This window comes from Nyctibius grandis, chromosome 11, assembly GCF_013368605.1.
Source record: "Nyctibius grandis isolate bNycGra1 chromosome 11, bNycGra1.pri, whole genome shotgun sequence".
NCBI classification, from domain to species: Eukaryota; Metazoa; Chordata; class Aves; order Nyctibiiformes; family Nyctibiidae; genus Nyctibius; species Nyctibius grandis.
In genome coordinates this window covers 171,598-199,547 of record NC_090668.1, presented here as the reverse complement: position 1 = coordinate 199,547, position 27,950 = coordinate 171,598, and the positions used below count along the sequence as shown (strand labels likewise).

The 27,950-nt window shown below is 64.7% G+C and overlaps 1 protein-coding gene across 4 annotated transcripts in view; it reads left to right on the top strand.

Annotated features, from left to right (window-relative positions):
• LRP1 (LDL receptor related protein 1) overlaps positions 1–27,950 on the top strand; it is an 80,473-nt gene that overhangs the window by 32,567 nt on the left and 19,956 nt on the right. For all 4 annotated transcript variants that reach the window (XM_068410007.1, XM_068410006.1, XM_068410008.1 and 1 more), the window contains 41 exons: positions 4,224–4,386; positions 4,856–5,078; positions 5,385–5,574; positions 6,889–7,032; positions 7,412–7,648; positions 8,249–8,429; positions 8,879–9,101; positions 9,357–9,546; positions 9,896–10,021; positions 10,462–10,602; positions 10,923–11,048; positions 11,307–11,423; positions 11,588–11,668; positions 13,753–13,920; positions 14,260–14,442; positions 14,633–14,833; positions 14,920–15,165; positions 15,468–15,665; positions 16,148–16,352; positions 16,514–16,678; positions 17,065–17,309; positions 17,641–17,772; positions 17,885–18,112; positions 18,289–18,463; positions 19,024–19,118; positions 19,366–19,515; positions 19,760–19,900; positions 20,181–20,309; positions 21,618–21,749; positions 22,004–22,138; positions 22,225–22,354; positions 22,456–22,582; positions 22,867–23,018; positions 23,190–23,314; positions 23,587–23,958; positions 24,591–24,780; positions 25,188–25,392; positions 25,621–25,813; positions 26,264–26,389; positions 26,489–26,617; positions 27,156–27,275. In XM_068410007.1, coding sequence (XP_068266108.1) covers positions 4,224–4,386; positions 4,856–5,078; positions 5,385–5,574; positions 6,889–7,032; positions 7,412–7,648; positions 8,249–8,429; positions 8,879–9,101; positions 9,357–9,546; positions 9,896–10,021; positions 10,462–10,602; positions 10,923–11,048; positions 11,307–11,423; positions 11,588–11,668; positions 13,753–13,920; positions 14,260–14,442; positions 14,633–14,833; positions 14,920–15,165; positions 15,468–15,665; positions 16,148–16,352; positions 16,514–16,678; positions 17,065–17,309; positions 17,641–17,772; positions 17,885–18,112; positions 18,289–18,463; positions 19,024–19,118; positions 19,366–19,515; positions 19,760–19,900; positions 20,181–20,309; positions 21,618–21,749; positions 22,004–22,138; positions 22,225–22,354; positions 22,456–22,582; positions 22,867–23,018; positions 23,190–23,314; positions 23,587–23,958; positions 24,591–24,780; positions 25,188–25,392; positions 25,621–25,813; positions 26,264–26,389; positions 26,489–26,617; positions 27,156–27,275 — 6,939 coding nt within the window. The remainder of the gene's footprint in view (positions 1–4,223; positions 4,387–4,855; positions 5,079–5,384; positions 5,575–6,888; positions 7,033–7,411; positions 7,649–8,248; positions 8,430–8,878; positions 9,102–9,356; positions 9,547–9,895; positions 10,022–10,461; positions 10,603–10,922; positions 11,049–11,306; positions 11,424–11,587; positions 11,669–13,752; positions 13,921–14,259; positions 14,443–14,632; positions 14,834–14,919; positions 15,166–15,467; positions 15,666–16,147; positions 16,353–16,513; positions 16,679–17,064; positions 17,310–17,640; positions 17,773–17,884; positions 18,113–18,288; positions 18,464–19,023; positions 19,119–19,365; positions 19,516–19,759; positions 19,901–20,180; positions 20,310–21,617; positions 21,750–22,003; positions 22,139–22,224; positions 22,355–22,455; positions 22,583–22,866; positions 23,019–23,189; positions 23,315–23,586; positions 23,959–24,590; positions 24,781–25,187; positions 25,393–25,620; positions 25,814–26,263; positions 26,390–26,488; positions 26,618–27,155; positions 27,276–27,950) is intronic.

The window sequence follows — 27,950 nt, the reverse complement described above, 5'->3', positions numbered from 1 at the left end:
GCACTTACTTCGAAGCTCTTTGCACCTTCACCACTGTAGGTGGTTTCTCTCCTTCCACGCTTAGCTGTGCAAGAGCCAGGGTGAGCTGCTGAGTCGCAGGCATCTTAATTGCAGCTGTTTCAGAACTGTGTCGAAATCCATGTTTTAGTCTGAGAGAAGATTGCGCGTTTCCTTCCTCCTTGTGTCAGGCCACAATTGATGTATTTGCAGACTGCACAACAACTGATTCATGCAGAGGAAAGTTATGTGCTGGGTCAGCAAAGCTCGTTCCCCAAAAAACCCACAGCCTTGCGGTGCTTGACTGGCCGTGGGGTAAATCAGATGCTCCGTGGCTAGGGTTAAGGGAGGGAGAACCTCTGGCAGGAGCTCCTCTTGACAGCCATTGAGTTGATGACCCACTTGTGTCAAGGAGCGGTTTGAGCGGGACAAGATGCTCCCAGGCCCATCGAGCACAGGATGAAATTGGAATTGAGGAGGAGGAGGGTTATTGCTCAGAGTGCCTGGGGAGACTTGTAAGAGTTGACAGGGCCAAGAACTTCTTGGGTGGAGGCTGGATGCTTCTGCTGCCGCCTGGGGCAGTTGCTCTCCCTGAGTGTGTCCTGGTAGTGCTGCAACAGGTCTCAGCCCTGTGTTGGAGGGGTCTGGGCTGGAAGGGACGTGTGGGAGCCTTTTCTTCCAGCCAGCTGGCCCCAGCGGTGGCTCCTCAGGGCCTGTTGGCCCAGGCTGCTTCAGCTTCTTCCACTGGTGGCCATGAGAAGGAAAAGGGAAAATCCAAGCACAGTGTGACATGGATTATTTTGTGGCAGGGACCTCAGCACAAGCTTGGTCAGGATCACTGGGTTCATGTTGAGCGTGAAACCAGGAAACATCTGTGCAGGGTGGGTTTCGGAGTTTGCTGAAGTTGCCAGCCCGCCCTTGTTGAGCAACGTGCCACTTGCGCGCAGATGAACTTCTTGGTGCTCGCTCTCCCCTCTGCCCTCCCTTCAGCTGCCCTCTCCCCATGAGGAAGGCGATGGTCAAAGGCCCCTTCAGCCAGCGGCGTTCCTGGCCCGTGCCTCTGAGCAGGGCTGGCTGGAGTGGACCTTGGCCCGACGAGGCTGGTTAGCTTCTTCCAGGAAGAGCCTTTAAAGTTGACATTCCCTGTTCTCTGCCCCCACAAGCTTGTTCTCAAACACTAGCAAATAAATAAATCTTGGGAAATTAGTTTTGCATGTTGCAATTGCTTGCAACGCCCAGCCGTGGTTGAGCAAGGAGGATGATTTGACTCTGGGATGGGAATTGGTGGGGAAGATGCACTTGCCAGCCAGCCCCCCTCGGCTGCTGGGGGCTGCGGGCAGGAGGAGAGGGGTGGGTGCTGCCCCCCGGCTTCTTCCTTCCATGGAAGCTGTTCCCAGGACCCTGCCGTGCCCAGGGACAGGCTGGTCCCTGCTGGTGCCCCTGAGCTTGGTCCTTGCGCGCGTCTTGCTGGTCATGGGTGGCCGTGGCCCACCTTCCCCGGCCGCCCGCTCTCCTGCTGCGGGAAGAGGCCGTGTCCATCAGTCCTCACCTCTCCCAAAGCCGAGTGGTGAGTCGGGGGGAGCTCTCTGCGGGCCAACACCAGGGGTTAAAAATAGACATTTGCTAAATTAGCTTCCACTGAAAGTTCAAGAGGAAATCCAGGTTTAGCTGAGGCTACAAGAAAGAGCTGAAAATAATAATAATAATAAAAACTGATTCCTGCGAAGGAGGGGGGAGGATGGTGAGCAGGGAGAGAAGGAGCAAGCTGGAAAACAAAAGCCTTTGAGGAGGGTAATGCTTTCCAGCTGCAAAAATACAGCCCGGGAGAAGAGCAAGTGCTTGCGTCACCCCCAGCTTCCCCGGCCCAGCGCTGCCCGGCTCGGAGCTGGGGCCCGGCCGGAGACCCCGCAGGCACCAGGACCCTCTCCTGGGCGGGAGAGGCGACTGTCTCAGCCACGGCATGAGGGGAGCTGCAGGCCCCAGGAGGCGAGCGGCCGGAAACCTGTGGCTTGTGTTGGGCATTTTCCCTTCTGATTCCTGTTTAGCGCCGTGTTGGTGAACATCCTCCCGTGGGACGGGCCGGACGCGGGCGGCTCAGTGGGACGCGGGCGGTGAGGTGGCAGCGGCCCCGTGACACCGGGGGCGTTGGGGGAGAGCGGCAGGAATGGAGGAGTGAGGTGTGGGCGAGCGCTGGTGACGGGGCGGCCATGGCTGGGCCCCGCTGGGAGGAGGGCGGCGAGGACGGGCCAGAGCCCGCGGCCGGGGGTCCGCGCCCCTGCGCGGGGTGAGGCCTCCGCACCGTCCCACGGGCGCTCCGCGTCCGCCCCAGCTTGGATCGCTCCCCGGTCCTGTGACTCTGACTCAGCCGCGCAGGCGCCGGCCAAGAGCTGCTTTTTTGGGGAATTCTTGCACATCCCTTTGCTGAAGCGTTTCTCGCCCGAGTGGGGCTGTGCAGCTCCGCCGCCCCCTCCCCTGTCGGGGGTGAATCGGGGCTGGGGGTGTAGCGGGGCGGGCGGGCACTGCTCCAGGCAGCCTGACTCGGGCAGCCCCATCTCGGAGGCAGAGCGCGGCCCTCGCCGGCCCCACGCCACCCCTACACCAACCCCAGGCACCTTTTTAGGTGGTTTTTGCTCAGCACGAGAACCTCTATCGCCAGTGGGCACCCGGGAGCTGGGTCGGGGGGTGCGAGGGCTCTGGCTGGACCAGGAGCCCCAGCTTTGCCCTGGCCCCTCTGCCGGCTCTGGCACGTCGGGCAGTGCGGCAGGAGCCCCGCGCAGGCCTTCGGTTCGGCTGGTTTGGTGATGATTCCTTGGCTCTGGCTGTTTGCGCGCGTCCTTAGGAGATGCATCACGCTGGCTGCGGGCGCCACGGCCTCGCCCTTCCGAGGGGAAGGCGGTTGGTCACTGGCCGGCCATGGCAGCCAGCAGCACGTCCTCGTCCCTGCAGCCACAGCCTTGACACTGGCCTGGATAACTCGGGGACCTGGGGTTTGGGTTTGTGCTCGGACAGGGCACCCCCAAACCACTGGGTGCTCGTCGGTTGGGTCTCGTCACAGTCCAGCAGCGCTTTGTGGTGCTGCAGCAGGGAAGGGCTCGATAGCATCAGGCCGAATCCTGCGAGCAGGGGGAGCGCGGGGCGTTGCAAAATGTCCTGGCTTGATTCATGTTTTCCCTTCCTCTGTGCTCCCGAGCTTCTGCGCTGGTTAATAATTCAGCGGCGTCTGGCCCTGCTCCTCTGGGGCTGTCTGGGTCCCGATGTCCTCGGGGTGGCCAGGCTGCGGGGCCGCTGCTGCTCCCATCCCTGCTTGGCCTTGCCCGTGCTGGCCGTGAAGGCCAGCCGCGGTGCTGGCACTGCCACGGTGCTGACACTGCCGCAGTGCCGTGTCGGCGCGGGGTCTTGGGGGGCACTAACCGAAAGGACAGGCCTCCAAAGCACTTGGCATCTCTCAGAGCCTCCGGGAGCTGCAGCCCCTCACCCCAGCCTTTGGCCTGGAGCTGGCGGGCGGGTGGGGGAGGCTGAGCTGCGCGGGGCGCTGACCTGGTTGCAAGGAAGGAATTCCTGTGCATTGGGTTTATCCGATTTAACAGGCTTTCACTGGTTTAATTAAATACTTAAACGCCACGTGCCAGATGCCGTCTCTCACCTGCTTCAGGGCGCGGGGCATCCCTGTGGCTCTGGATTAGCGCTGCCCGGGCTGCCTGGCTCGAGCGGGGCTCTGCCTGCAGCCCCTGGCTGCTGCCATCCGTCCTGTGCTGCCGCGAGCGTGGGCTCGGCAGACGTTTGCCGTCCCGGTGCTGCGGTTTGAGCCTCTTCCCCTTCTGTGCTACTCGGCTCTCGAGGAGCCGGCTTCGCCTCCTCCCTCCTCCAGTGCCCACCTGGCCGAGCCTTCCCCCCGCCTGGGCTGGGATGCTTTCCTGGCTGCGTGCGGTGTCTCTGACGGCGCTGCCGCTTGCGGCGGGGCTGCCTGGGGGGCGGCAGGTCCTGTCTCCCTTGGCAGGAGAGGGCGGGTTGCTGTGTCCATCCACACGGGGTGACGGGGGCCAGGTCCCTGGTGCAGTGCAGGTCACAGCTCCTTCATGGCTCACGCGGCTTTGCTCCTCAGCTACGTTTGTGCTTGAGATCCCGGGTGGACTGGACGTGGTCAGAGACCCCGTGCACAGACACGTGCGGGGCTCCTGGCTCCCTCCCTGCCTAACCTCTCCTCACCCCCCTCTCCCGTGGCCTAGATGTGGAGCAGATGGCTATTGACTGGCTCACGGGCAACTTCTACTTCGTGGATGACATCGATGACAGGATCTTTGTCTGCAACAAGAACGGAGTCACCTGCGTCACGCTGCTGGACCTGGAGCTGTACAACCCCAAGGGGATAGCGCTGGACCCAGCTATGGGGTAAGAGCATTGCTTGGGGGTGGGAGGGCTCGGCGTTGCTGCCTGGACCTGCACCATCGGTTTGGGGAGGTGGAGCAAGCCAGGAGGATCTGGCTGCTGCAGTCAAGTGGGGTGGCAGGGATGCTGCTGGAGAAGGGACTCGCCTGTCTGCAAGGGCCCCTCTGAGCTCTCAGCGTCTCTGCGTGGGTTCTGCAGCTCCTCTGAGCTCACCCTGTGGCCGTGCCTGGCAGCTGGTGCAGGCAGGTGCTCCAGCCCTTGGCACAGCTGGGCCATGCAGGCAGCAAGAAGCTCCCTGGGGTCGGCCCCGGCTGGAGCTGCTGTGGTGGACCCCAGCCACCCCCATGCCCACGGGGGCAAGCCTGTGTCTGCAGGCGTGAGCATGCACTGTCTGTACGTCTGCGTCCTCCCCCTCTCTGGGCTGAACGTGACACCCAGGCTCTGAGCTCCCGTGTTTGCCCTTCTCGCGCAGCAAAGTGTTCTTCACCGACTACGGGCAGATCCCCAAGGTGGAGCGCTGCGACATGGACGGGCAGAACCGCACCAAGCTGGTGGACAGCAAGATTGTCTTCCCCCACGGCATCACCTTGGACTTGGTGAACCGGCTGGTGTACTGGGCTGACGCCTACCTGGACTATATCGAGGTGGTGGACTACGAAGGCAAGAACAGACATACCATCATCCAGGGCATCTTGGTGAGTGGGGCCAGAGGGAGGTTGGGGTCAGGGGAGCCTTATGGCAGAGTGTGCTAGAGGCATGTCTGAGCTTGGGCTACTGGGCGGCACTGGTCCACAGGCTTGGCTTTGCTGGTCCAGCACAGAAAAGGCACAAGATGCTGAACACCAACTGGTCCTGCCAAGCCCAGTCTCATGCCCTAAATGAGACGGGGGCGAGAGCCATACAGCAGGATCAGGGGCAGGCACTGGGGGCTTCACGTGCCTCCGAGCCGGGGTTCTCATGTCTCCTAAATTCCTTGTGGACGCCTGTGCGGTGCCTTCCAGATCGAGCACCTCTACGGGCTGACCGTCTTCGAGAACTACCTCTACGCCACCAACTCGGACAATGCCAACGCCCAGCAGAAAACCAGCGTCATCCGGGTCAACCGCTTCAACAGTACCGAGTACCAGGTGGTGACACGGGTGGACAAGGGAGGAGCGCTGCACATCTACCACCAACGGCGCCAGCCCACAGGTGGGACCTGCCCGGGAAAAGCAGCTTCTTGGGCCCCAAGGCTGGGTGGTGATGGGGACAGGCTGCACCTCCCGAATTCTCTCTCCTAATGGGGCCAGACACTCAGGACAGGTTCACTTGCCCAGGAGCCTCCGTCGGTAGCACCCTGCAGCCCCAAAGAGCCACGCTCAGCAGTGGGACCCTCGCTGCGGGGGGCAGCGGCAGAGCGAGGGGTGCTGCCAGAGCCTGCCCAGGGTGCTGAGTGCCGGGTGGGCCGAAAGGCACCGGCCCAGGGACAGGGACAGAGGAGCCGGCTGCCCAGCTGTGGGCCGCAGGAACTCCCGGAGCTGCCATCCTGCTGACCCTGCTCCTCGACCAGGGGTTCGGGTGGGATTCCTGCTCCCCAGGCAGCCGGGGGCCGGCCTCTTGCTGCGCTGCCGCACACCCTGGGTGCCCCAGGCCCCCTCTGTCACTCTGTCTCCTGCGAGAGCCGTGGCAGCCGTCCCTGTGAGCCGGGCAGCTGCACAATGCGGTTGATCAATCACATCTCGCTGGAGAGCGCAGGGACGTGGGAACAGATGCGGCATCTTGAAATATTAATGGCTCCCTTTTGCGGTGCCCACACGCTCTTGGTCCCCGCTGCCGGCGTGTTTGCCCTTCGATCGGGGCACGCACTCCTGGGCACTGAGGGATTTCAAGGGAGCTGAAAGGCTTCAGAGCTGCCCCCTCCCTGTGTCCATCGCCGTTTGCCTGCTCCACCCCCAGCACCTTCCTGCAGTTAATCAATTTACTCGTTTAAAATCCTCTTAGCATCGGCAGCCTGCTTGGCATTTTCCAGAATATAAAACTAATCAGGAGGTTTCTGAGCGGTGAAGGAACGTGACTAAGGGGGCTCTCCGGGCCGGTGCTGGCTGTCCCCATGCAGGAGCTCATCCTACCAGCCCCGTCTGCGTAGCGGCTGGGCAGCCCCGCTCTCGCTGTGGCCCACGAGGGCTGGGCTGGCAGGACAGAGGCAGCGTGCCCGGTGTGCTGGGACACGCCGTGCTGGTTTCTGCTCCGCAGTGGTCCTTCACCTTGGGCAGGTCCTTCCCCATCTCTGCGTTGTCTGTCCTGTGCAATGCTCAGCCCCTGGCTCGTGGCTGGGAGCTCCGGGGGAAGGGGCCCCCCTAAAGCCTGGAGAGCCACGGTCGGGCCAGTAGCACCTGTGAGACTGTCTCTGCATCCCTGTGGTCGCAGACTAGTGTCCCCTCCCTGGCGCGGACCTGGGGCTGGACGGGACATCCCTGCGCTGCTCCAGTTGCCTCGGGGCGCTGGAGCCTGCGCTCTGTGTTGCAGTGAGGAGCCACGCCTGCGAGCCCGATCAGTTCGGCAAGCCGGGGGGCTGCTCGGACATCTGCCTGCTTGGGAACAGCCACAAGAGCCGGACCTGCCGGTGCCGCTCCGGGTTCAGCCTGGGCAGCGACGGGAAGTCCTGCAAAAGTGAGTCCTGGCCCTCCCTGGAGAGCTGCGGGAGGGGGCGAGGGGCCGCGGCTGCCCCGCTCTGCGAGGGACCAGGGTGGGCAGAGGCGCTTGTGCCGGTCAGTTGGGAGCACACGGGCCACGGGGCGAGCGGAGCTTTTCGGTTCTTTCCCTCCTGCTTGCAAACAGCCCTTTCCTTGCTGGCCCGAGCCGCGGGCTGCCTGCCGGGCTCTGCGGTCCCTGCAGACCTGCTGCGTGCCGGGGCAGGTTGCTGCCTCTTCCCGGCCTCCGTGTCGTATCTGCCCCCCCGTGAAAGCCCCGGTGCCACGCGCACTGGGCTGCCCACCCCCAGTGCCCCCCCGGCCTGGCTGGTGGTGATGGCTCTCCCGTCTCTCCACAGAGCCCGAGCACGAGCTGTTCCTGGTGTACGGGAAGGGGCGTCCAGGCATCATCCGCGGGATGGACATGGGGGCCAAGGTGCCGGACGAGCACATGATCCCCATCGAGAACCTCATGAACCCCCGAGCGCTGGACTTCCACGCGGAGACTGGCTTCATCTACTTCGCTGACACCACCAGCTACCTCATCGGGCGCCAGAAGATCGACGGCACGGAGCGAGAGACCATCCTGAAGGACGGTGCGTGGCCGAGGGGCCCAGCCTGGCCCCTCCCCAGTGTGGTCAGCCCCAGCAGCCGGCAGCAACGGCCATCAGAGCATTTCCTTGTGTAATGGCAGCGCTTCTGTCCTCTCCCTTGTGTCTTTGGCCCTTAAAACTAAGGTTTGAAGCTGCTGCTTGGGTTTATGTGTAGACTGCTGTTGAGAGACAGGTACAGAGCACGTGCCCCAGCAGAGGTGGGAGACGGACCCTGTCCCTGGGTGTCCCCCTCCTGCCTGAGCTGGCCCACCCCAGTCTGGTCAGATGGGAGGAGGAGGGATGGGGGGTCCTCACTCAGGGTCCGGGGGCTCAGCGCGGTGCCAGCTGAGTACGTTTGTGTTGCGTCGGGGCAAACCAGCCAAGGATGCTCCTGAATTTGGCTTTTTGCAGCCCAGGCTCCCTGTGGCTGCAGTGGGAGCTGCCTGCACGGGGGCTGGGGGGGCCCTCATCCCTGTGGGTTTGCGTTGGGATCAGGTGCTGCCGAACGCGCTGTGAATCACGCGGGGCTGTCACTTCCACTCCCTGTCTTCCCGTGGCCGCGCAGCCCCGGTGACAAGCGCCCGCTCCTGCTTTTCCCCAAAGGCATCCACAACGTGGAGGGGATCGCTGTGGACTGGATGGGGAACAACCTGTACTGGACGGATGACGGCCCCAAAAAGACCATCAGCGTGGCTCGGCTGGAGAAGGCTGCCCAGACGCGGAAGACGCTGATCGAGGGGAAGATGACCCACCCCCGGGCGATAGTGGTGGACCCCCTGAACGGGTGCGGGTGCCTGGGCGGGCAGGGCTGGCTCACGGGAGGGCACGACTGCTCCTGCCCGCAGCAGAGACCAGAGAGCTGGCGGTTGGGTCCCCAGCCCCGCACGCCGGTCGCTGCGACTCTGAGCGTCAGCGGTGGCTCACGAGCTGTGACAGCGGGGCCAGGCAGCAGCTCCGGCCGCGGGGATGGCTCTGCACTGCGTGGCAGCTTCAGCCTGGGCTTGGCAGCGCTGGCGTGGCCGGGAGGGCCCTCGGGCTGCTGCGTTGGGCTGGGGCCCGGCTGCAGGCACCAGGCAGTGGGACCTCCCTGCGGCTTCGGGTCAGCCCCTCTGCGAGGAGCCAGAGCTCACGCCGGGCTCGGTGGAGGCACAGCCGGTCACTCCTCAGCTCAGCGGCGGGGTGGGCTCCGAGCCCAGCTCGTCTGCGTCTGTAACAGCGTAGTGTCTGTGGCAGGTGGATGTACTGGACAGACTGGGAGGAGGATCCCAAGGACAGCAAGAGGGGCAAGATCGAGAGAGCCTGGATGGACGGTTCCAACCGAAACATCTTCATCACCTCCAAGACCGTCCTGTGGCCCAACGGGCTGAGCCTGGATATCCCAGCCAAGATCCTCTACTGGGTGGATGCTTTCTATGACCGCATCGAGATGGTCTATCTCAACGGCACCGAGAGGAAGGCAAGTGGAGGCCCCGTGGGCTCTTGGGTGCTGATCGCCCCAGAGTTTGGGCTGTGGGCAGCCGAGCCACTGCCTCAGCTGGCTGCATCCGCCACGGGCCTGCGCGGGGGATGGCTGGCCACATTCAGCCACGCTCCCCTGCCGCCTGTCCCCTCCTCTCCCCTTCAAATGTCCCTTGCCCTGTCCCACCATGTGGGGTTTCCCCGGGCACCGTCCCAGCTAACGACCAGTGTCTCTGCCTCCCTGTGCCCGCAGATTGTGTACGAGGGACCTGAGCTGAATCACGCCTTCGGGCTGTGCCACTACAGCAGCTTCCTCTTCTGGACCGAGTACCGCAGCGGCAGCATCTACCGCCTGGACCAGGCCTCCAAGGTGGTGAGCCTGCTGCGGAACGAGCGCCCGCCCATCTTCGAGATCCGGATGTACGACGCGCAGCAGCAGCAAGGTGCTGGGGCCGCCTCTGCCCGGCACCGCAGGGACCTGCCGTGCACGAGGGGACGGGGGGCTGGAGAGGGGTGGGACTGAGGACCGGGGGCTGAGGAAGTGCCCCGCCTAAGCAGCCCCCCACCTCTTTTTGCCTTCTTTTGGCCATATCCCTGCCTGTCCATCCGTACCTGGTGAGGGGTCCCCACTGCCTTGCATGGCCTGATGAAGTGGGGTCTCCAGCTGGGTGGTGACTGTGGAGCCTGTTGAGGGAGTCCTGGGGCCGAGGGCATCCAGCAGCCCCCTGTGGGTCAGCAGGGTTCCCTGAGTGCTGCAGTCCTTTTCTCCTCACCCCTGCCTTGCCTCCGCAGTGGGCTCCAACAAGTGCCGTGTAAACAACGGCGGCTGCAGCAGCTTGTGCCTGGCCACCCCCCGGGGCCGTCAGTGCGCCTGTGCCGAGGACCAGATCCTGGGGCCAGACTCCGTCACGTGCCAGGGTAGGCTGCCTTGGGGCGCAGCCCCTCTGGGGACCCCCTTTCCCCAGGGGGTGGGTGGGGACACGGGGTCTGCGGCTCCACGCTGGCACATCGGCCCCCTCGGTGGGGGCTGGCCTGGGGCTCGGGGAGGTGGGTGCTCCCTGCCCGGGGAGCGGGTGGAAATCCCTGCGGGGTCCCTGCGCAGGAGCCGTGCCACAGTGTGTGACGCTGCCCGCGCAGTCGGGGCGAGGTTGCTCTGCTGCCAGCACAGGGGAGAGACCTTCTCGTTTCATGCTCAGGAGCTGGTGGACACGGGCACGAGTGTCTGTGTACGCTCGGAGGGCTGCTGGGCAGTCGTGTGGACATCCTGCCAGCCTGGGGACGCAGGACTGTCCTCGCTGCTGCCCTGCACTTGGTCACTTGGTTAAAATCATCCCCTCCCTTTGCTTTTCCCTTGCCAGCCAACCCGTCCTACATCCCCCCTCCGCAGTGCCAGCCCGGGGAGTTCGCCTGCAAGAACAACCGCTGCATCCAGGAGCGCTGGAAATGCGACGGGGACAACGACTGCCTGGACAACAGCGACGAAGCCCCTGAGCTCTGCCGTGCGTAGCCGCCTCCTGCGCGGGGGGATCGCGGTTCACAGGCTCCTGGGGCGGCAGGATTTGGGCTGAGCTTCCCGCAGATGTGGGGCCAGTGGCTGGGACGGGGTCAGGCAGCCAGGACCCCTGTGTCCCCTCCCCAGCTCTAGGAGGGGAGCGGGCTCGAGCACTTGAGGGGGGAAATGGTGATTAGGATCCTGGATGCCCAGTTTTTCTGAGGCTCCCTGCCCTTTTCTGTCTCAGTGTTTCTCTCCACCAGATGTGGCGGAGGCACGGGGGTGGGATGGAGAGGGGCAGGTCCTGAGTGCGTGTCTCCCCTGCAGACCAGCACACCTGCCCCTCGGACCGTTTCAAGTGCAAGAACAACCGCTGCATCCCCAACCGCTGGCTCTGCGATGGGGACAATGACTGCGGGAACAACGAGGACGAGTCCAACTCCACCTGCTCGGGTGAGAGCCTGCCTCTCCTTGGGGAGCAGAGGGAGAGCTCGGGCTGCAGTGCCGAGCCGCAGCCTTCACTGTTCCCTGCACGCTGCAGGGCCGAGGCCGAGGTTTCGGGGCCTCGTGCGTCCCTGCCGCCCACCTTGCAGCCACTGTGGCTTCTGCGCCTGTGCCTCACAGGAGCCCTGGGGGGTTTGTTCCCCGCCTTTCCCCCAGCAAAGCAAGGCACCACCAGCTACTAAAGCTCTGTCTGTCTCCCCGGGCCAGCTCGGACCTGCTCCCCCAAGCAGTTCTCCTGTGCCAGCGGGCGCTGCATCCCCATCTCCTGGACGTGTGACCTGGACGATGACTGCGGGGACCGCTCCGACGAGTCGGCCTCGTGCGGTGAGCAGGGGCGGGGGGCACTGGGAGCACTGGGAGCACAGGGCCCTTTGGGGGAGCGCTGCTTCTCGCCCCACTGCGGGACAGAGGCACTGATGGGGCCAGGCGTGAGGACTGGGGTACAGGGTGTCTCCCCCACGCTGATCGTGCCTCTGCCTCCTCTGCAGCCTACCCGACCTGCTTCCCCTTGACGCAGTTCACCTGCAACAACGGGCGCTGCATAAACATCAACTGGCGGTGTGACAACGGTAAGGACCGCGGCCCTGCCGCTGCCGAGGGGGCACAGCCGGGACGGCGAGACCAGACGCAGGGGTGCCAGACTGGCAGGGGCCCCGTTCCTGCAAGGGCCGTTTCTCAGCCCTGTGCGAAACAGCAGAGCCCGGCCCTGAAGGGAGGAGGCATGAGCTGGAGGTGTGAGCGCATCCTGCAGCACCAAGACCCACGTTTTCCTTGGCTACCCTTGGGGGAGCGGCTGTCGCAGGAATAGCCTGGCAGGGATCATTTCAGCAGATCTTGGTGTTCTTTGCATGGTGGCCAGAGCTCAGCCCCAGTGCTGGAGATGAGTGTGGGGTGGCCTGTGCTGCCGGCAGGGCTGAGACGGGTCCCGGAGCCCTGGGGAAGGCAGGAGAGGTGTCCTAGCGAGCTCACATCTGGCCTTGGATCTGTTTCCAGGGCCAGGCCTGGGAGAGAGGGTTTGCCCCAAGGCTGCTTTCCCTCCCCGCAGGTTTATTTCAGTCTTCCTAGCAGCTCTGCGTCGTTAGGTTTAATTAGTGGCTTCAGAGCAGGCGAGACACATACAGAGCTGCAGAGTGCACATGCCGGCGCAGGGGGTTAGCAGGGAGCTGCGGGTGCAGGCCTCTCCCTGGGGTCTTCCTGGGCAAACGGCCTCTTCCCCTGGGGCAGCCCCACCTCTGAGCCCTTCCTGCCACTGGACAGTCTCTTTGCCCGGGGATGCACCAGGGCTGGCAGCCCGGCGCTCACAGAAGCGATGGCCTCGGCGTGGAGCACCCCCGTGCAGCCGAGAGCCCCCCCAGGCGCCGGCAGGGCAGGAGCTGCAGCGACGGGGGGCTCCCAGCCCGGCTCCCCCAGCACCCTCCACTGCCTCTGGTCTCGCCTCCCGGGCCGCTCGGTTGCCTGCGCAGCCTCCGTGTGCCTCTCCGTGTCAGTGTGCACGTCCCGGCGTCAGCGTTTTTGTGCCACCCTCTGTCCGTGTGCCGTGTTGTGTTGTTTTGTTTGTCACTGTGCCCACTCTCCTGTCTGGTTGGTTCTGTGTTTCAGAAAAAGATTGTGGGGATGGCTCTGACGAAAAGAACTGTCCAAAGCCTACCGGTTAGTGCATAGATCAACATGCACCAGACCCCAGCCTGGCCCCACACAACCCCCAAACCTGCCCCCTCCAGGGTCCTGCGAGCCCCAAGGGCCGCTCCTCTGGACACTGGCAATGCCCCCGCGCTCTCTGGCAATGCCCCCGCGCTCCAGCAGCGGGAGGGACGTGCCGGGTGCCGGGGAGCGAAGCAGCCGTCCCTCCCAAGCTCCTGTTGGTGGGAGCCCAGAGGGGTTGGGGTCTGCAGCTGCAGGAGTTGGGCTGCTGGTGAAGCGACGCGGCAGCTGTCAGTGCCATTGTCCTCGTGCCCATCATGAGCTGCCCTGTGCGGGGGCAGACCGAGGCACCGGGAGGCGAAGGCCCTTTACCGGGCTCAGGCGGGGTGTCCGCAGCGGCGCAGAGCCGGGCCAGCCCCACGCCCTGTGCCGACGCTGGCGGGGCGGGCGGAGGGGCTGCATTGCCAGTGTCCCACTACCGTCAGACCAAAGCCCCCCCTGCCCATCAGTGGGCGATGGGGTTCCCTCCAGGCAGGCTGACACCCCCCAATTGGCCGTACCAGCCCACCTCCCCCTGGGTGCACCCTGTAAAGGGGTGCGCTGTGCCCCCAGCCCCGCTCCCCCCACGGAGCGGGGCTGCCCCTTGGCGCTGGGCACCCCCCAGCCTCCCCAGGTTCATGGCTGATCTATGCAGTTTCTGTGTTTCACGGTCTCTGTGCGCTGCTGGTGCTGTGGCGGTGCCTGGGAGCGTGTCGGGGGGCGGGGGGGCCAGGGGCTCTCCGTTCAGCCCGGCCTCTCCGGCGGGGTCCCGCTGCCAGCACCGAGGGGCTGCCTGTCGCCCCGCGTCCTGTCTGCCGGCGTGGTCTGTCTGATCCCCGTTGTTCCCTGCTTCCCCCGGCCGCCTCCTCTGGCAGGGGGGTCTCTGCCTTCCTCCCTCCTGCTGTGCCTCCGCCAGCCCCCCTGGCCAGCTGGGCGCTCCCTGAGCCCCGTCCCGCTCCCCTTCCCTCTCCAGACAACGACTGCGGGGACAACAGCGACGAGGCGGGCTGCAGCCACTCCTGCTCCAGCAACCAGTTCAAGTGCAACAGCGGGCGCTGCATCCCCGTGCACTGGACCTGCGACGGGGACAACGACTGCGGGGACTACAGCGACGAGACTCACGCCAACTGCACCAACCAGGGTGAGCGGTGGGGTCAGGCTGCCCCTGTGCTGCTGCGGGGTGCCCTTTCCTGGGGCGACCTGGGTCCTGCCCCGGCGGGGAGGGAGCCGCAGAGAGACCCTCCCAGGCGTCAGCTCTGCTGCTGTCCTACCTGGAGAGCCAAAAGCCCCCGGGCAGAGCCCACTGCTGCCAGGCAGGGGATCCTGCAGCCTCCTCTGCCCACCCTCCTGCACCTCTGGATGCCCCTGGCCCTTTCCCTGACAGGCTGAGTGCCTGGTTCTCCTCCCACCCCCTGAACCCACCCGGTTCCCAGCTCCTCGGGGCAGAGGCAGTGAGCGGGTGTTCGTGCCCTCCCCGCAGCCACGCGCCCGCCCGGGGGCTGCCACACTGACGAGTTCCAGTGCCGGCTGGACGGGCTCTGCATCCCCATGCGCTGGCGCTGCGACGGCGACACGGACTGCATGGACTCCAGTGACGAGAAGAACTGCGAGGGGGTCACCCATGTCTGCGACCCCAATGTCAAGTTTGGCTGCAAGGACTCAGGTGAGAGCAGGGGACGGGGAACCGCTGCCCCTGCCCCCTCTGACCTGGGGAAGGGCTGGGACCCGCCTCGGCTTGGTGGGGACGGGGCAGTGGTGGAGGGACACAAGCTCCGGGGCAGCCGGGACCCTGAGTGCCTGAAATAACATCTCCTCTGTGTCTGATCTGCCCCCTCCTCGCTCCCCCACGGCAGCCCGCTGCATCAGCAAGGCCTGGGTCTGCGACGGGGACAGCGACTGCGAGGACAACTCTGACGAGGAGAACTGCGAGTCGCTGGTGTGCAAACCTCCCTCCCACACCTGCGCCAACAACACCTCCATCTGCCTCCCCCCCGAGAAGCTCTGTGACGGCTCTGACGACTGCGGGGACGGCTCCGACGAGGGCGAGCTCTGCGGTGAGTGCGGAGCTGGGTGCGGGACACGGGGTCTCCCCTGGCCGGGAGCGGGACGAGGACCTGACGAGCCCGTCCTCTCTCCGCAGACCAGTGCTCCCTGAACAACGGCGGCTGCAGCCACAACTGCAGCGTGGCCCCTGGCGAGGGCATCGTCTGCTCCTGTCCCCTGGGCATGGAGCTGGGCTCGGACAACAAGACCTGCCAGATTCAGAGCTACTGCGCCAAGCACCTCAAGTGCAGCCAGAAGTGCGAGCAGGACAAGTACAACGTCAAGTGCTCCTGCTACGAGGGCTGGATGCTGGAGCCTGACGGCGAGAGCTGCCGCAGCCTGGGTGCGTGCGGGTGGGCTGCGGGGGCTGGCAGCATCGCCCCAACTGCCTGTGATGGGGATTGTTCTCGCCTCGCTCTCGGAGGCAGCAGCAGTGGAGCTGAGAACCGTGCTGACGGGCACGGCCAGGTCCTGGGGGGATCTGCCTGCCGACAGTGGACCCCTCGCTGTCCCCACCTGGGGCAAGCAGCCCTTTATGGTGCAGGGATGTGGGTGGTCCCATAGCTGGGGCTGGGGCCAGGAGCCAGGACACCTTCCCCCTGCCTTGTCTGTGCCCCACTTCTGACCCTGCCCTGCTTTCCCCAGACCCCTTCAAGCCGTTCATCATATTCTCCAACCGCCACGAGATCCGCCGCATCGACCTGCACCGGGGTGACTACAGCGTCCTGGTCCCCGGGCTGCGCAACACCATCGCCTTGGACTTCCACCTCAACCAGAGCTCACTGTACTGGACCGACGTGGTGGAGGACAAAATCTACAGGGGAAAGCTGCTTGAGAATGGGGGTGCGTGGCCGTGGGGGCGTGGAGCAAGCTGGGGGGGCCACACGGGTGGGAAAGCAGGGGTGCGCTCCTGGGATAGGGTGATGGCTCCTTGGGACCCCGCAATGGTGCGGCCACCAGAGCCCACAGACCCTGTCGCGATCCTGTTCTGCTCTCTAAAGTTGCTCATTATGTAGGAGTTAATTAGCATTCCCAGCACTTCCCTGATGGTAATTGCAGCCAGCAGCTGGGAGCACAAAGCCGGGACCCCTCCCCATCCGTGCTGTGGAGCAGAGGGCACCCGCAGTGGGGCAGTGAGCCCAGTGCTGGGACCATGGACGTGGGGCTGAGCCCTTTGGGGTTCAGGCCCCGTTTGGGGAGGAAGCGTCCCCCCACCATCGATCCCAGTCAGGCTGGGTGGAGCTGTTCAGGACTGGGGCACGATGGGGGCCGGTGGGCTGGGGAAGAGGGACCAGCCTGAGCTCTCCTGGCGCTGTGCTCCGCAGCCCTGACCAGCTTCGAGGTGGTGATACAGTATGGGCTGGCCACCCCCGAGGGGCTGGCCGTGGACTGGATCGCGGGCAACATCTACTGGGTGGAGAGCAACCTGGACCAGATCGAGGTGGCCAAGCTGGACGGCACCATGCGAACCACGCTTCTGGCTGGGGACATCGAGCATCCCCGCGCCATCGCCCTGGACCCCCGCTATGGGTAAGGCAGGAGGGGACGTCGGTCACCAGGACACGGCACCCTTGGGACCTCGTGGGGGGACCAGGCCAGGGGCTCCTGTCTGGGCACACACCCCACTGCCCACTCGGGAGGTGGAGCATGGTGTCCCCGTGCTGACCGTCCCCGCCGGCTGTCCCTCGCAGGATCCTCTTCTGGACGGACTGGGACGCCAGCCTGCCCCGCATCGAGGCCGCCTCCATGAGCGGCGCGGGCCGGCGCACCATCCACAAGGAGACGGGCTCGGGGGGGTGGCCCAACGGGCTCACCGTCGACTACCTGGAGAAGCGCATCCTCTGGATCGATGCCAGGTAGGAGCAGGACCCCCATCTTTGCCCCACGCCTCCCCTCCGTGTCCCCTCTACCCCCCGTCCTCCCCGTCCCTCCGGGCTCTGGCCCCTGTGGTGTTCTGCCATTTGGCTGCTGGGCTGCGAACGAAAGCCTTTGCTCTGTGGGGTCTGTTTGTGTCTGCAGCACGTCCCAGCCTTTGCTCTGGGTTTTCTCCTCTGGGTGGGCTCTGATCCCTGGTGTAAATCAGAGCAGTCGCCCTCCCCTCAGCGCTGGGCAGGGCAGAGGCGGTGGCTGCTTAGACCCTGTGGGTTGTTGCTGTCGGGTTGAAGACCTGGCCCTTGCCTGTGCCTGGTGCCCTGTGCCCAGCTGTCTGCCCACTCTCACCCCGTGTCTCTGCTGGGCACAGGTCAGACGCCATCTACTCAGCCCTGTACGATGGGACGGGGCACATCGAGGTGCTGCGGGGACACGAGTACCTGTCGCATCCCTTCGCTGTCACCCTGTATGGGGGGGAGGTCTACTGGACCGACTGGCGCACCAACACGCTGGCCAAGGCCAACAAGTGGACAGGGCACAATGTGACGGTGGTGCAGAGGACCAACACGCAGCCTTTCGACCTGCAGGTCTATCACCCCTCCCGGCAGCCCCTGGGTGAGCTGGGGAAGTGGCGGTGGCGGGACGGGGTGGGGGGAGCGCGGTGGGGAGACGGCGCTGGCACTCAGTGTGTGCCCACACCCACTCGGAGCATCACGTGGGAGCTGCTTCCAGCCCCGTGGCTGCCCCTTCTCACCCTCCACCGAGCCAGAGGCCCCCGCTATGGCCCGGGCCACCCAGTGAAGAAGTGTCCTGGGGTGATGAGGCTGATGGGTCAGAGCCCCTCGATGGGGCAGGCTGGGCCTGGGGGGTCTGCAGCTCTCTGGGGGCTCCTGGGTGGGTGTCCCCTGGAACAGGGACGTCGCTGAGTCTTTTATCCCCTTTGCAGCTCCTAACCCCTGTGAAGCCAACGGGGGCAAAGGGCCGTGTTCCCACCTCTGCCTCATCAACTACAACCGCACGTTGTCCTGTGCCTGCCCCCACCTCATGAAGCTGGACAAGGACAACACGACCTGCTATGGTAGGGGTCTGCGCAGGCTGCCCCGGGGTGGGGAGGACGAGCGGGTGCTTTGGAGCTGGCTCTGCAGGCCAGGCTGAGGTCCCACGACTGCCCCTCTCGTCCTTCTCCCCAGAGTTTAAGAAGTTCCTGCTGTACGCGCGGCAGATGGAGATCCGGGGCGTGGACATCGACAACCCCTACTACAACTACATCATCTCCTTCACGGTGCCCGACATCGACAATGTCACGGTGGTGGACTACGACGCCCTGGAGCAGCGCATTTACTGGTCCGACGTCCGCACCCAGACCATCAAGAGAGCCTTCATCAATGGCACCGGCGTGGAGACCGTCGTCTCTGCGGGTGGGTGTGGGGGAGCGTCGCCCCGCACGGCTGCTCCTGCCGGGTCCTGGAGCGGGGCAGAGCCGCCAGCCCTCCAGAGGGTTCGGCTCCGTGAGATCGGCCCTTCCTCTTCATCTGAGCATCATCCCAGCCCCATTCTCCCAACTGACGAGTCTCCCTTTTCCATTCCCTTTCAGACCTGCCCAACGCTCACGGCCTCTCGGTGGACTGGGTTTCCAGAAACCTCTTCTGGACCAGCTACGACGCCAACAAGAAGCAGATCAACGTGGCGCGGTTGGACGGCTCCTTCAAGAACGCGGTGATCCAGGGGCTGGACAAGCCTCACTGCCTGGTGGTTCACCCGCTCCGGGGGTAAGTCTGTGACGGGACGCGGTGCCAGCGGGCTTGGGGTCAGGCCAGGAGCGTCGAGGGAGGAGGGGTATGTGCAGGCACACGTGTGTGTGCGCGTGACAGCACCTGTGCGCGGCGGAGGAGGGAGCAGGCTGCTCTCCCTGTGTGTCAGCACGTGTGGGAGGTGTGTGGGAGCAGACGGGGCCGCGGCTCGGGAGGTGTTTCTGCCGGTGCGTGCGGAGCCGCAGGCTGCGCTTCTGTGCACACGCGTGTGCGCGTGAAGGACGGGCTGCGGATGAGGGTGCATCCACGAGCGGGTGCCAGCCTGGATGTGCACAGGGCTTTGCTGGGCAGGGCTGCGCGAGTGCAAGCGCTGAACCCCCTCCCAGGTCCCGGTGCTGGCGGTGAGGAGGCCGTCGGGCTGCCCAGGCTGTGCAGAGGGGAGACGGGCCAGCCCAGGGCTGGCCTCAGCCTGGAGAGCGGGCCGGGGTGGCAGGGGCTGGGGGGCAGCAGAGCTGCGCATGGGCCGTCTCCGTGGGGCCATTGGAGCCGCTGTGCTCAGTGTCCCCTCTCTGGTGCAGGAAGCTGTACTGGACAGACGGGGACAACATCAGCGTGGCCAACATGGACGGCAGCAACCGCACTCTCCTCTTCACCAACCAGAAAGGGCCTGTTGGTACGGACCCCCCCATGCGCCCCGGTACCACCCCGCCTTGCAACGTCCTTGCCGGCCCTAAAAGCCTCAAGCCCCCACTCTGGCAGCCCTGGCTCCCGGGGGTTGGCAGCTGGTTTGTGCCGGGTCACCCTGGCCTCGCGTGCCCATTCTCTCCATCACCCCATCCGCTCTGCCGGTCCCATCCCACCTCCCAGATGGCAGTGGTCCCTGTGTGCCACCGGGACACTGATGGTCCCTTGCTTCCCAGGCCTGGCCATTGACTACCCGGAGAGCAAGCTGTACTGGATCAGCTCTGGCAATGGCACCATCAACAGATGCAACCTGGATGGCAGCAGCCTGGAGGTGATCGAGTCTGTGAAGACTCAGCTGAGCAAGGCGACTGCCCTGGCCATCATGGGTGAGAGCTGGCGGGGTGATGGGGGCGGCTGGTGAAGCCCTTTTCCTTTCTCCTGGCCCTGCCCAAACATACGCTGCTCCTTGCCCCCTCTAGCAGCTGTGGAGGGGATGCTTCTCCACCAAAGGCTGAGCTCAGACCCCTTTTTGCAGACTGTCGCATGTGAATCTGTGTGGAACCACCACTCTGCTGCTGGGGCGGGAGGGGACAGGGAAAGCTGCTGCATGTTCCTGCCTTCTCCTTCCAGGCGACAAGCTGTGGTGGGCTGACCAGGCCTCCGAGAGAATGGGCACCTGCAACAAGAAGGACGGGACGGAGGTGACAGTGCTGCGGAACAGCACCACGCTGGTGATGCACATGAAGGTGTACGACGAGAGCATCCAGCAAGGTGAGCACGTGGTCCTGGGAGAGACTCTGCAGGGCCGGGCAGCGGCTCGGCCGCTCTGCCAGGGTGCCAGCAGGGCCGGAGTCTGGCCCACGGTGGCCGGGCGGCCGGCTGACCCCATCCCTTCTTGCTGGCCAAGCCTGGCCCTTGCCAGCTGGCGCAGGGCACCGTGCCTCGTGCGGCCACCCCGAGCAGACGCCCCAGCCTCCCCCAGGCACCCACAGCCCTGGTGGGTGTCCCCTGGCCCCCCGCTGCCCCTCACCCCTGCTTCTCTCTGTGGCAGCTGGAGCCAACCCCTGCAGCCTCAATAACGGCGACTGCTCACAGCTCTGTCTCCCCACCTCTGAGACCTCCCGGTCCTGCATGTGCACCGCGGGCTACAGCCTGAAGAGCGGGCAGCAGTCCTGCGAAGGTGAGTGTGCCTGTCCCCATCCCTGCGCCCGAAGTACCCCCTCGGAGCAGAGACCCCGCGGCATCCCCCGGCTGTGCCTGTGCTGGCAGCGATGGGCGCGGGGGCACTGCCCAGGCACCCAGGGCTCTGGGGTTCACGGGAGGAGGGGAGCAGGACTGCACGGTGGGGGCCCTCGAAGGTGAGGTGAGGCCCTTGCTGTCAGCAATGGGTTTGGGTCACTGACTCGCTGCAATCACTGGGACCGGGGCTGGGCAGCCGGCACAGCGTTTGCTCTGCAGATCCCCGGTCCCTGCCCGGTTTGCTGCTGTCTCCCTCGGGAGGGAAGGGCCCCCCCGCTCCCCAGTCACTGCCAGGGCCTCTCAAAGGCTGTTTGTGTGCACAATGTTCTTGGTGTTTTTGGAGGGGGCTGGCAGAGCTGCCGCACCATCTGGGTCAGGGCAGGGACTGAATAACAAGCGCTGCCCTGACCCAGATGCGGCACAGAGCCTTTGCCAGGGCTTGGGGGCGGCTCTGGGGAGAGGCCTCGCTTGTGCCTCCCCGTGCCCTGGTGTGGGACGGGACCCCTTGAACAGGCTACAGGGGCTGGCAGCCTCCAGGGAGGTCCAGGCAGCCCCTCCGCAGGGCCGAGCAGGGAAGGGCTTTGCGGCTGCTCCCTGGGTTCCTGCCCCAGCCATCAGAAACCTCATCCCTGTCTCTGTCTGTGCTCAGTTTAGAGTGGGTTGTTCCCAGCCCTCTTTCTACACGGTTTGCTGTTCCTTCCCTGCCCAGTGTGGCGGGGAAGGCCATCCCATCCTCATCCCCCCGTCTCGTGCGGGGACCCAAGGGAAGCAGGGGCACCCCTGCTGCCCGTGCAAACATGTCACCCCCCGACCGCAGCGCCGTGGGCAGGATGAGGCACCCAGTGCCCGGCAGCACTGCCTCCCCCGCCGCCTCCCCGGCTGCCTGCGGAGCTGCTGCGCGCGCTGCCAGCCCACGTCTCGTGTGCGTCAGCCTCGGCGTCAGCCCAGAGATGGGCGTAGGGGCTGCCTGTGCAGGGATGCTGCAGGCAGCCGCACAGCCTGCCAGCAGGTCCAGCCAGCACGGTTCAGCCCTGCCCTGCCTGTCCCTCTGCTGTCCTGGGCTGTCTGCCCGGGCCGGGGGCTCGTGATCCTGCTGTCACAGCAGGGTCGAGCCCTCCCACCAGCCCTGCCAGGCCTGTGCTCCTCCGTGGAGCTGCTGTCACAGTTTTCCGTGAGTTGTGGCTGTCCGTTGAAGGGACAGTGTGTGGTTTGTGGGATGCGTCTGAGTGTCCCCCCATCTGTGTCGCAGGTGTTGGCTCCTTCCTCCTGTACTCGGTCCACGAGGGGATCCGTGGCATTCCCCTGGACCCCAATGACAAGTCAGATGCTCTCGTGCCTGTGTCGGGGACCTCCCTGGCCGTGGGGATCGACTTCCACGCAGGTGACACAGGGACTGGGAGCAGGACAACAGGGCTGGAGAGGTTGGGGAGGGGGAGAGTGAGGGGGACCATCACCAGACCCTCCTTTGGCAGTGCTCTGCCCTCGAACATCTCCCCTAGGCAGCGCCGGGTGAGGGGGGGTTTCAGGTCCCCACGCCCGGGGCCTTGGGGTGCAGCTCAGCCCAGGGTCTGTGCCACCCTTGGGGTGACCGAGAGGTGGTCACTGACACCCACTCTCCTGCGTGTCCCCTCTCAGAGAACGACACCATTTACTGGGTGGACATGGGTCTGAGCACCATTAGCCGGGCCAAGAGGGACCAGACGTGGCGCGAGGACGTGGTCACGAATGGCATCGGCCGTGTGGAGGGCATCGCTGTGGACTGGATCGCCGGTGAGACGGGGCTCCGGAGCAGGGAGGAGCGGGTGAGCAGTCGGGGAGTGGGGCTCGTGCGGGTGTTCACTGTCCCCTCTCTGCAGGAAACATCTACTGGACGGACCAGGGCTTCGACGTCATCGAGGTGGCCAGGCTGAACGGGTCCTTCCGCTACGTGGTCATCTCACAGGGGCTGGACAAGCCACGGGCCATCACGGTCCATCCAGAGAAGGGGTGAGACACCACCCAAAGCCACCCTCTGCTCCGATGGCCGAGAGGCCCAAGGATGCTGCTTCTGGCCAGCGCCGTGGTCACGTCCCTGCTGTCCCCTGCAGGTACCTGTTCTGGACGGAGTGGGGACAGTACCCCCGCATCGAACGGTCGCGCCTGGACGGGACCGAGCGGATGGTGCTGGTGAACGTCAGCATCAGTTGGCCCAACGGGATATCCGTCGACTACGAGGTACAGCCGCCAATGGAGGACAGTGCTGCTCTGGGGCCTGGCAAGGAGCTTGCCGGTCCCCAGGGTTCCTGCAGCCACGTCCCTGCTGGTGGGGCCTCTGGGGACACAGCTGCCCTCCCCAGGGCCCTGGAGTCTCTGCTCCAGTGCAGGGGGGGTTGTCCAGGGTGGTTGTCTTCTGAACCCTGGGACCTTCTGCCAGGCGTGGTGGGAGGTGAGGAGGGTGCCTTAATGCCACCCTGGTGCACTGCTCTGTGACTGACTGGGGTGCTTTCTCACTGCCTCAGGATGGGAAGCTTTACTGGTGCGATGCCCGGACAGACAAGATTGAACGCATCGACCTGGAGACGGGCGAAAACCGAGAGGTCGTCCTGTCCAGCAACAACATGGACATGTTCTCGGTGTCGGTCTTCGAGGAGTACATTTACTGGAGCGATAGGTACGGTGCCCGCGGGGTCCGGCGGTGCTGGGGGTGCCTGCAGGGTCCGGCGGTGCGGGAGGGCGGGGGGAGTCGGTGGGTGCCATGGGGAAGGTGGCAGAGCTGGGTCCCGCCGCAGGGTGCTGCTGGGGTGGGCCCCACGTCGGTTCTTAGTGACTGTCCCTTCCTCAGGACTCATGCGAACGGCTCCATCAAAAGAGGGAACAAGGACAACGCCACCGAGTCGGTGTCCCTGCGGACAGGGATCGGCGTGCAGCTCAAGGACATCAAAGTCTTCAACCGGGCCAGGCAGAAGGGTGGGTCCTGGGGCCGGGTGTCAGCCCCTCGCGCTGTGCTGCAGAGCGCCGACGGCTGCCGGGCCGGGCTCCAGCGTGGGCAGATGTGGGGAGGGGGATGGAAACAAACAGGCCGCTGTGTCCCTGTCAAAGAACCGTGTCGCGCCGTGGGCTGAGCCCGATTCTTCACTCGCTTCCCGTGGGAGCGGGGAGCGGTGGAAAGCGGCCGAGCGGGAGCATCCTCCTACAAGAGCCTGCCCAGTCCCTCCAACAATCCCCCCCTTGCTCCCCAGGCACCAACATCTGTGCCCAGAACAACGGGGGCTGCCAGCAGCTCTGCCTGTTCCGCGGCAGCGGGCAGAGGACGTGCGCCTGCGCCCACGGCATGCTGTCCGAGGACGGCGTGAGCTGCCGGGACTACGACGGCTACCTGCTGTATTCGGAGCGCACCATCCTCAAGAGCATCCACCTGTCAGACGAGAACAACCTCAATGCGCCCATCAAGCCCTTCGAGGACGCGGAGCACATGAAGAACGTCATTGCCCTGGCCTTCGACTACCGCTACGGCTCCAAGGGCAGCAACCGCATATTCTACAGCGACATCCACTTCGGCAACATCCAGCAGATCAACGACGACGGCACGGGGCGCAAGACCATCGTGGAGAGTGAGTGTCGCGGGGCTCCCTCCGCGTCCATCTGCCCTCAGACCCCTCTTTTCTGTTCTCCCCTGCCATCTCTTCCCGAACGCCCCCCCTTCCTCACCCAAGGGCTTTTTTTCCTTTTCTTGGTTAATGTTTTTTTGGTGTTTTCGGGAGGCGTTTTGAGTGGCAGCCGTTAAGGGTTCAGCTGTGAGCTTTCTGCCGGAGCCTCTGGAAGAGGCAGCAGCCTGTGGTAGAGGATGCAAGTGTCAGGAGCAGGCTGCAGAGCTTGTTCTGGCAAGGAGAGTGTATCACGAGGCTCAGGCGTGCACGTGGGTATGCATTGCTCTAGAAACAAGGCTCTGCAGCAAACCTGGGATCTGCTCTGTGTTTGCATTTGACTTCCAAGACAGACCCGTTGAGCCTAAGCAAACCTTGTCCTCACCTCCAGCGCTCAGTTTGCACTTCGTTGGCACGGGGTTAGCAAGCAGCCGGGGCCTCCGAGGGGTATTTTTGAGTGTAATTAAAAGCGATAACTGCAGGCTGCCAAAGAAGCCATGTCCAAGTGTCATGGTCAGCACTGGCTGTGCGGATTGAGCCAGGCAGCCCTGCGGGAGCGCGGGGTGGACGCAACCCTTGTCCATCCTCCCCCCCTGCAGATGTGGGCTCGGTGGAGGGGCTGGCGTACCACCGCGGCTGGGACACGCTGTACTGGACAAGCTACACCACCTCCACCATCACCCGCCACACCGTGGACCAGAGCCGCCTGGGGGCTTTCGAGAGGGAGACGGTGATCACCATGTCGGGGGACGATCACCCCCGGGCCTTTGTGCTGGACGAGTGCCAGAAGTGAGTGACCATCGGTGGCCCAGCCAGCCCACCCGGGGGTCCACGTGCTCCCGGGACAGCATCCAGGCGGACACCCCTCCACTGGGGAGGAAGCACTGGTTCCCAGCACAGAGTATTGGACCCCAGGGAGGAAGGGCCCTGTGTCCTTCTTCCACTCACATCTTTCAGCACCCCAAAGCAAAGACAGAAACCCCGTCCCATCCCGTCCTCTGGCCAGCCCGTACCATGGGGTACCACATTTCCCAGCTGGCTGCAGTGGCCTCATGCAGTCCCCTCCCACCCCTTTTTATGTGGGGACAACGTCCCATCCATCCCAAAGTCCCGGGAGCACGTGGGGTGGGCTGAGCCAACACGTATGTTGGAGAGAGCTGGGGTTGCAAAGGCATCGTGTGTCTCTCCCTTTCCAGCCTGATGTTCTGGACCAACTGGAATGAGCAGCACCCCAGCATCATGCGTGCCACTCTCTCTGGTGCCAACGTCCTCATCATCATTGACCAGGACATACGGACACCCAACGGGCTGGCCATTGACCACAAGGCCGAGAAGATCTACTTCTCTGATGCCACACTGGACAAAATTGAACGCTGTGAATACGACGGCTCCCACCGCCACGTGAGTCCAGACCTGGCCCCAGGGGCAGAGGTGGAGGAGGAGAGCAGCGAGTGTTGAAACGGGGGCTGGCGCGTTGTCAGAGGAAAGCAGAGCTGTTCCTGGGGTATGGGGGGGAACCGGCCTTCCCCAGGGGCAGACACATGGGGACAGGCTGCATTTGGGGTGAGGCTGGGGGCTGCGTCCCACAGCCACGTTCCCCCGTGCTCATGGTTTGCCAATGCCTGGCAGGTGATCCTGAAATCAGAGCCCGTGCACCCCTTTGGCCTGGCTGTCTACGGCGATTACATCTTCTGGACGGACTGGGTGCGCAGGGCTGTGCAGCGAGCCAACAAGTACGTGGGCACTGACATGAAGCTTCTGCGTGTTGACATCCCCCAGCAGCCCATGGGCATCATTGCCGTGGCCAACGACACCGACAGCTGTAAGGACGCCCCACACCCCCCGTCACCCTCGCCACCGTGGGCCCCGGCTCCCCGGCCTCTGCCAGACCTCTGCCCCCTCTCTCGGGCGGCTCGGCCCCTGCCAGGCAGCGCTGCTCTTCCACCCCGTCTGCAGGCCAGGGGAAGGGGGGACCCATCCCACCACCCTTCCTGGCCTGTCATTGTCCCTTCGGGACCCTCACACCAAGGTCTGTCTGTCTCCAAACCCTGTGCAGGCTGAAGAGAGGGAGAATTTGCCCCATTTGTGCTCTTCCAAGGGCATCCTCCTCGCAAGATCTGGGGGGACTGGCTGCCCCCACCCCCATGCATCCCCCATAGCCCCCTCTGAAGAGCCTGGGGAGGAACCCCTACTTTTCCTCTCCGCAGCCAGGAGGACGAGGGAAGGGGCTGCTGCAGCTGTCCCTGGCGTGACCGCTCCCTGTCTCTCCTAGGTGAGCTGTCCCCGTGCAGGGTGAACAACGGCGGCTGTCAGGACCTCTGCCTGCTCACGCCCAAAGGACACGTCAACTGCTCCTGCCGCGGCGAGCGCGTCCTGCAAGAGGATTTCACCTGCAAAGGTGGAGGGGAGGTGGCAGCGGGAGCTGGTGGGGATGGGAAGGGGAGGAGGAGAGGCGGGTCTCAGCCTGGCAGGGCTGATGTTCCCGTGCCCTCCCCAGCCCTCAATTCCACCTGCAACGTGCACGACGAGTTCGAGTGTGGGAACGGCGACTGCATCGACTTCAGCCGGACCTGCGACGGCGTGGTCCACTGCAAGGACAAGTCAGATGAGAAGCAGTCCTACTGCAGTAAGGTTCCTCCTCTTGCTGCTTTGCTCGAACACACGCATGCACCCCCCGCACGCGCGGGTGCCCCGCTCGAGCTTTCAGCTCTGCTCGGCCAAGGGAGCCAGGACTCCTGGGTGTCTTCTCGTGTCCCTCAAGTGCTTGCGGTCCCTCTTGCCGTCCCAGAGACCAGGCTTTAAGGGCTACAGATGTTTTCCAGTTTTGGGGGACAGGCTGGGGAGTGAGACACCTTGACCCAACCTGGTGGGGGCTGCAGCACCCTCCCTCTAACACCAACCCTCGATTCTCAGCTGGGAGGGGACTCTACTGAGCCAAGGCCAAGTTTAACCCTGCGATGGGAGCCTGTTTCCTAATCCTGCCTGTGTAGTTTCTTCCCCTGCTGAAGGGTCCCTGAGGAGCTGAGGCACCCGGGGGTGCCGGCCCTCCCCTCGCGCTCACCTCTTCCTCCTCCTCCCCCTCCTTCTCCTCCTCCTCCCCCTCCTTCTCCTCCTCCTCCCCCTCCTCCTCCTCCTTCTCCTCCTGCTCCTCCTCCTCTCTCCAGGCAGCCGCAAGTGCAAGAAGGGTTACCTGCACTGCATGAACGGGCGCTGCATCGCCAGCCGCTACTGGTGCAATGGCGTGGATGACTGCGGGGACAACTCGGACGAAGTGCCGTGTAACAGTAAGCAGACTGGCTGGCTCCCGGCCAGCCCTTGCCAGGGCTCCGTCAGCTGTCTGGAACGGGGACAGGGGCGTCGGGAATGAGTTACCTTCAGCTTGACAGGGTCAGAGCGGAGCCAGGGCTTAATGGAGAGTCAACGTCTAAATCCTACTTGTGTTGCTCGTGCCACAGACCACTTTGTAAAGCTCACTCCCTGACAGCTGGGAGGACGAACTCCCGAGCGTGGCCGTGCAGCACCCAGAGCCTCCTGAGAGCAGTGGTTTGACACCCAAGGAGGAACACAAGGCGATGGGGAAGTGCAGTGCCGCTGCACCTCATGGCTCCTGCGCCCCTGAGAAAAGGGCACCCGAGCATCCCCAAGGGCAGCGTCCCTTCAGAGCTGCGGGAGCCTGTCTGCTCGGTTCAGAGCTGATGGGGAAGATGAGGAGCTTCCCTGAGCTTGTCCAGGCCTGCTAGCGAGGGGCCAGCTCGGGAGATGGGTTCAGGCTGCCAGGCAGAGTGTGGGGGCCTGAGAGGCCCCAGGTCTCAGCTGGAAGGGGACCGGAGCTGGGGGCGCAGGGTCAGGCGGCCCGTAGCTGTGCTGGGAGCGGGTGCGTGTGCGTGCAGGGCGAGTGGGAGCCGTGGGGTGGCCATGCACACTGGGTCCCCCAGCCCAGCCTCACCCGCTGCCGGGGC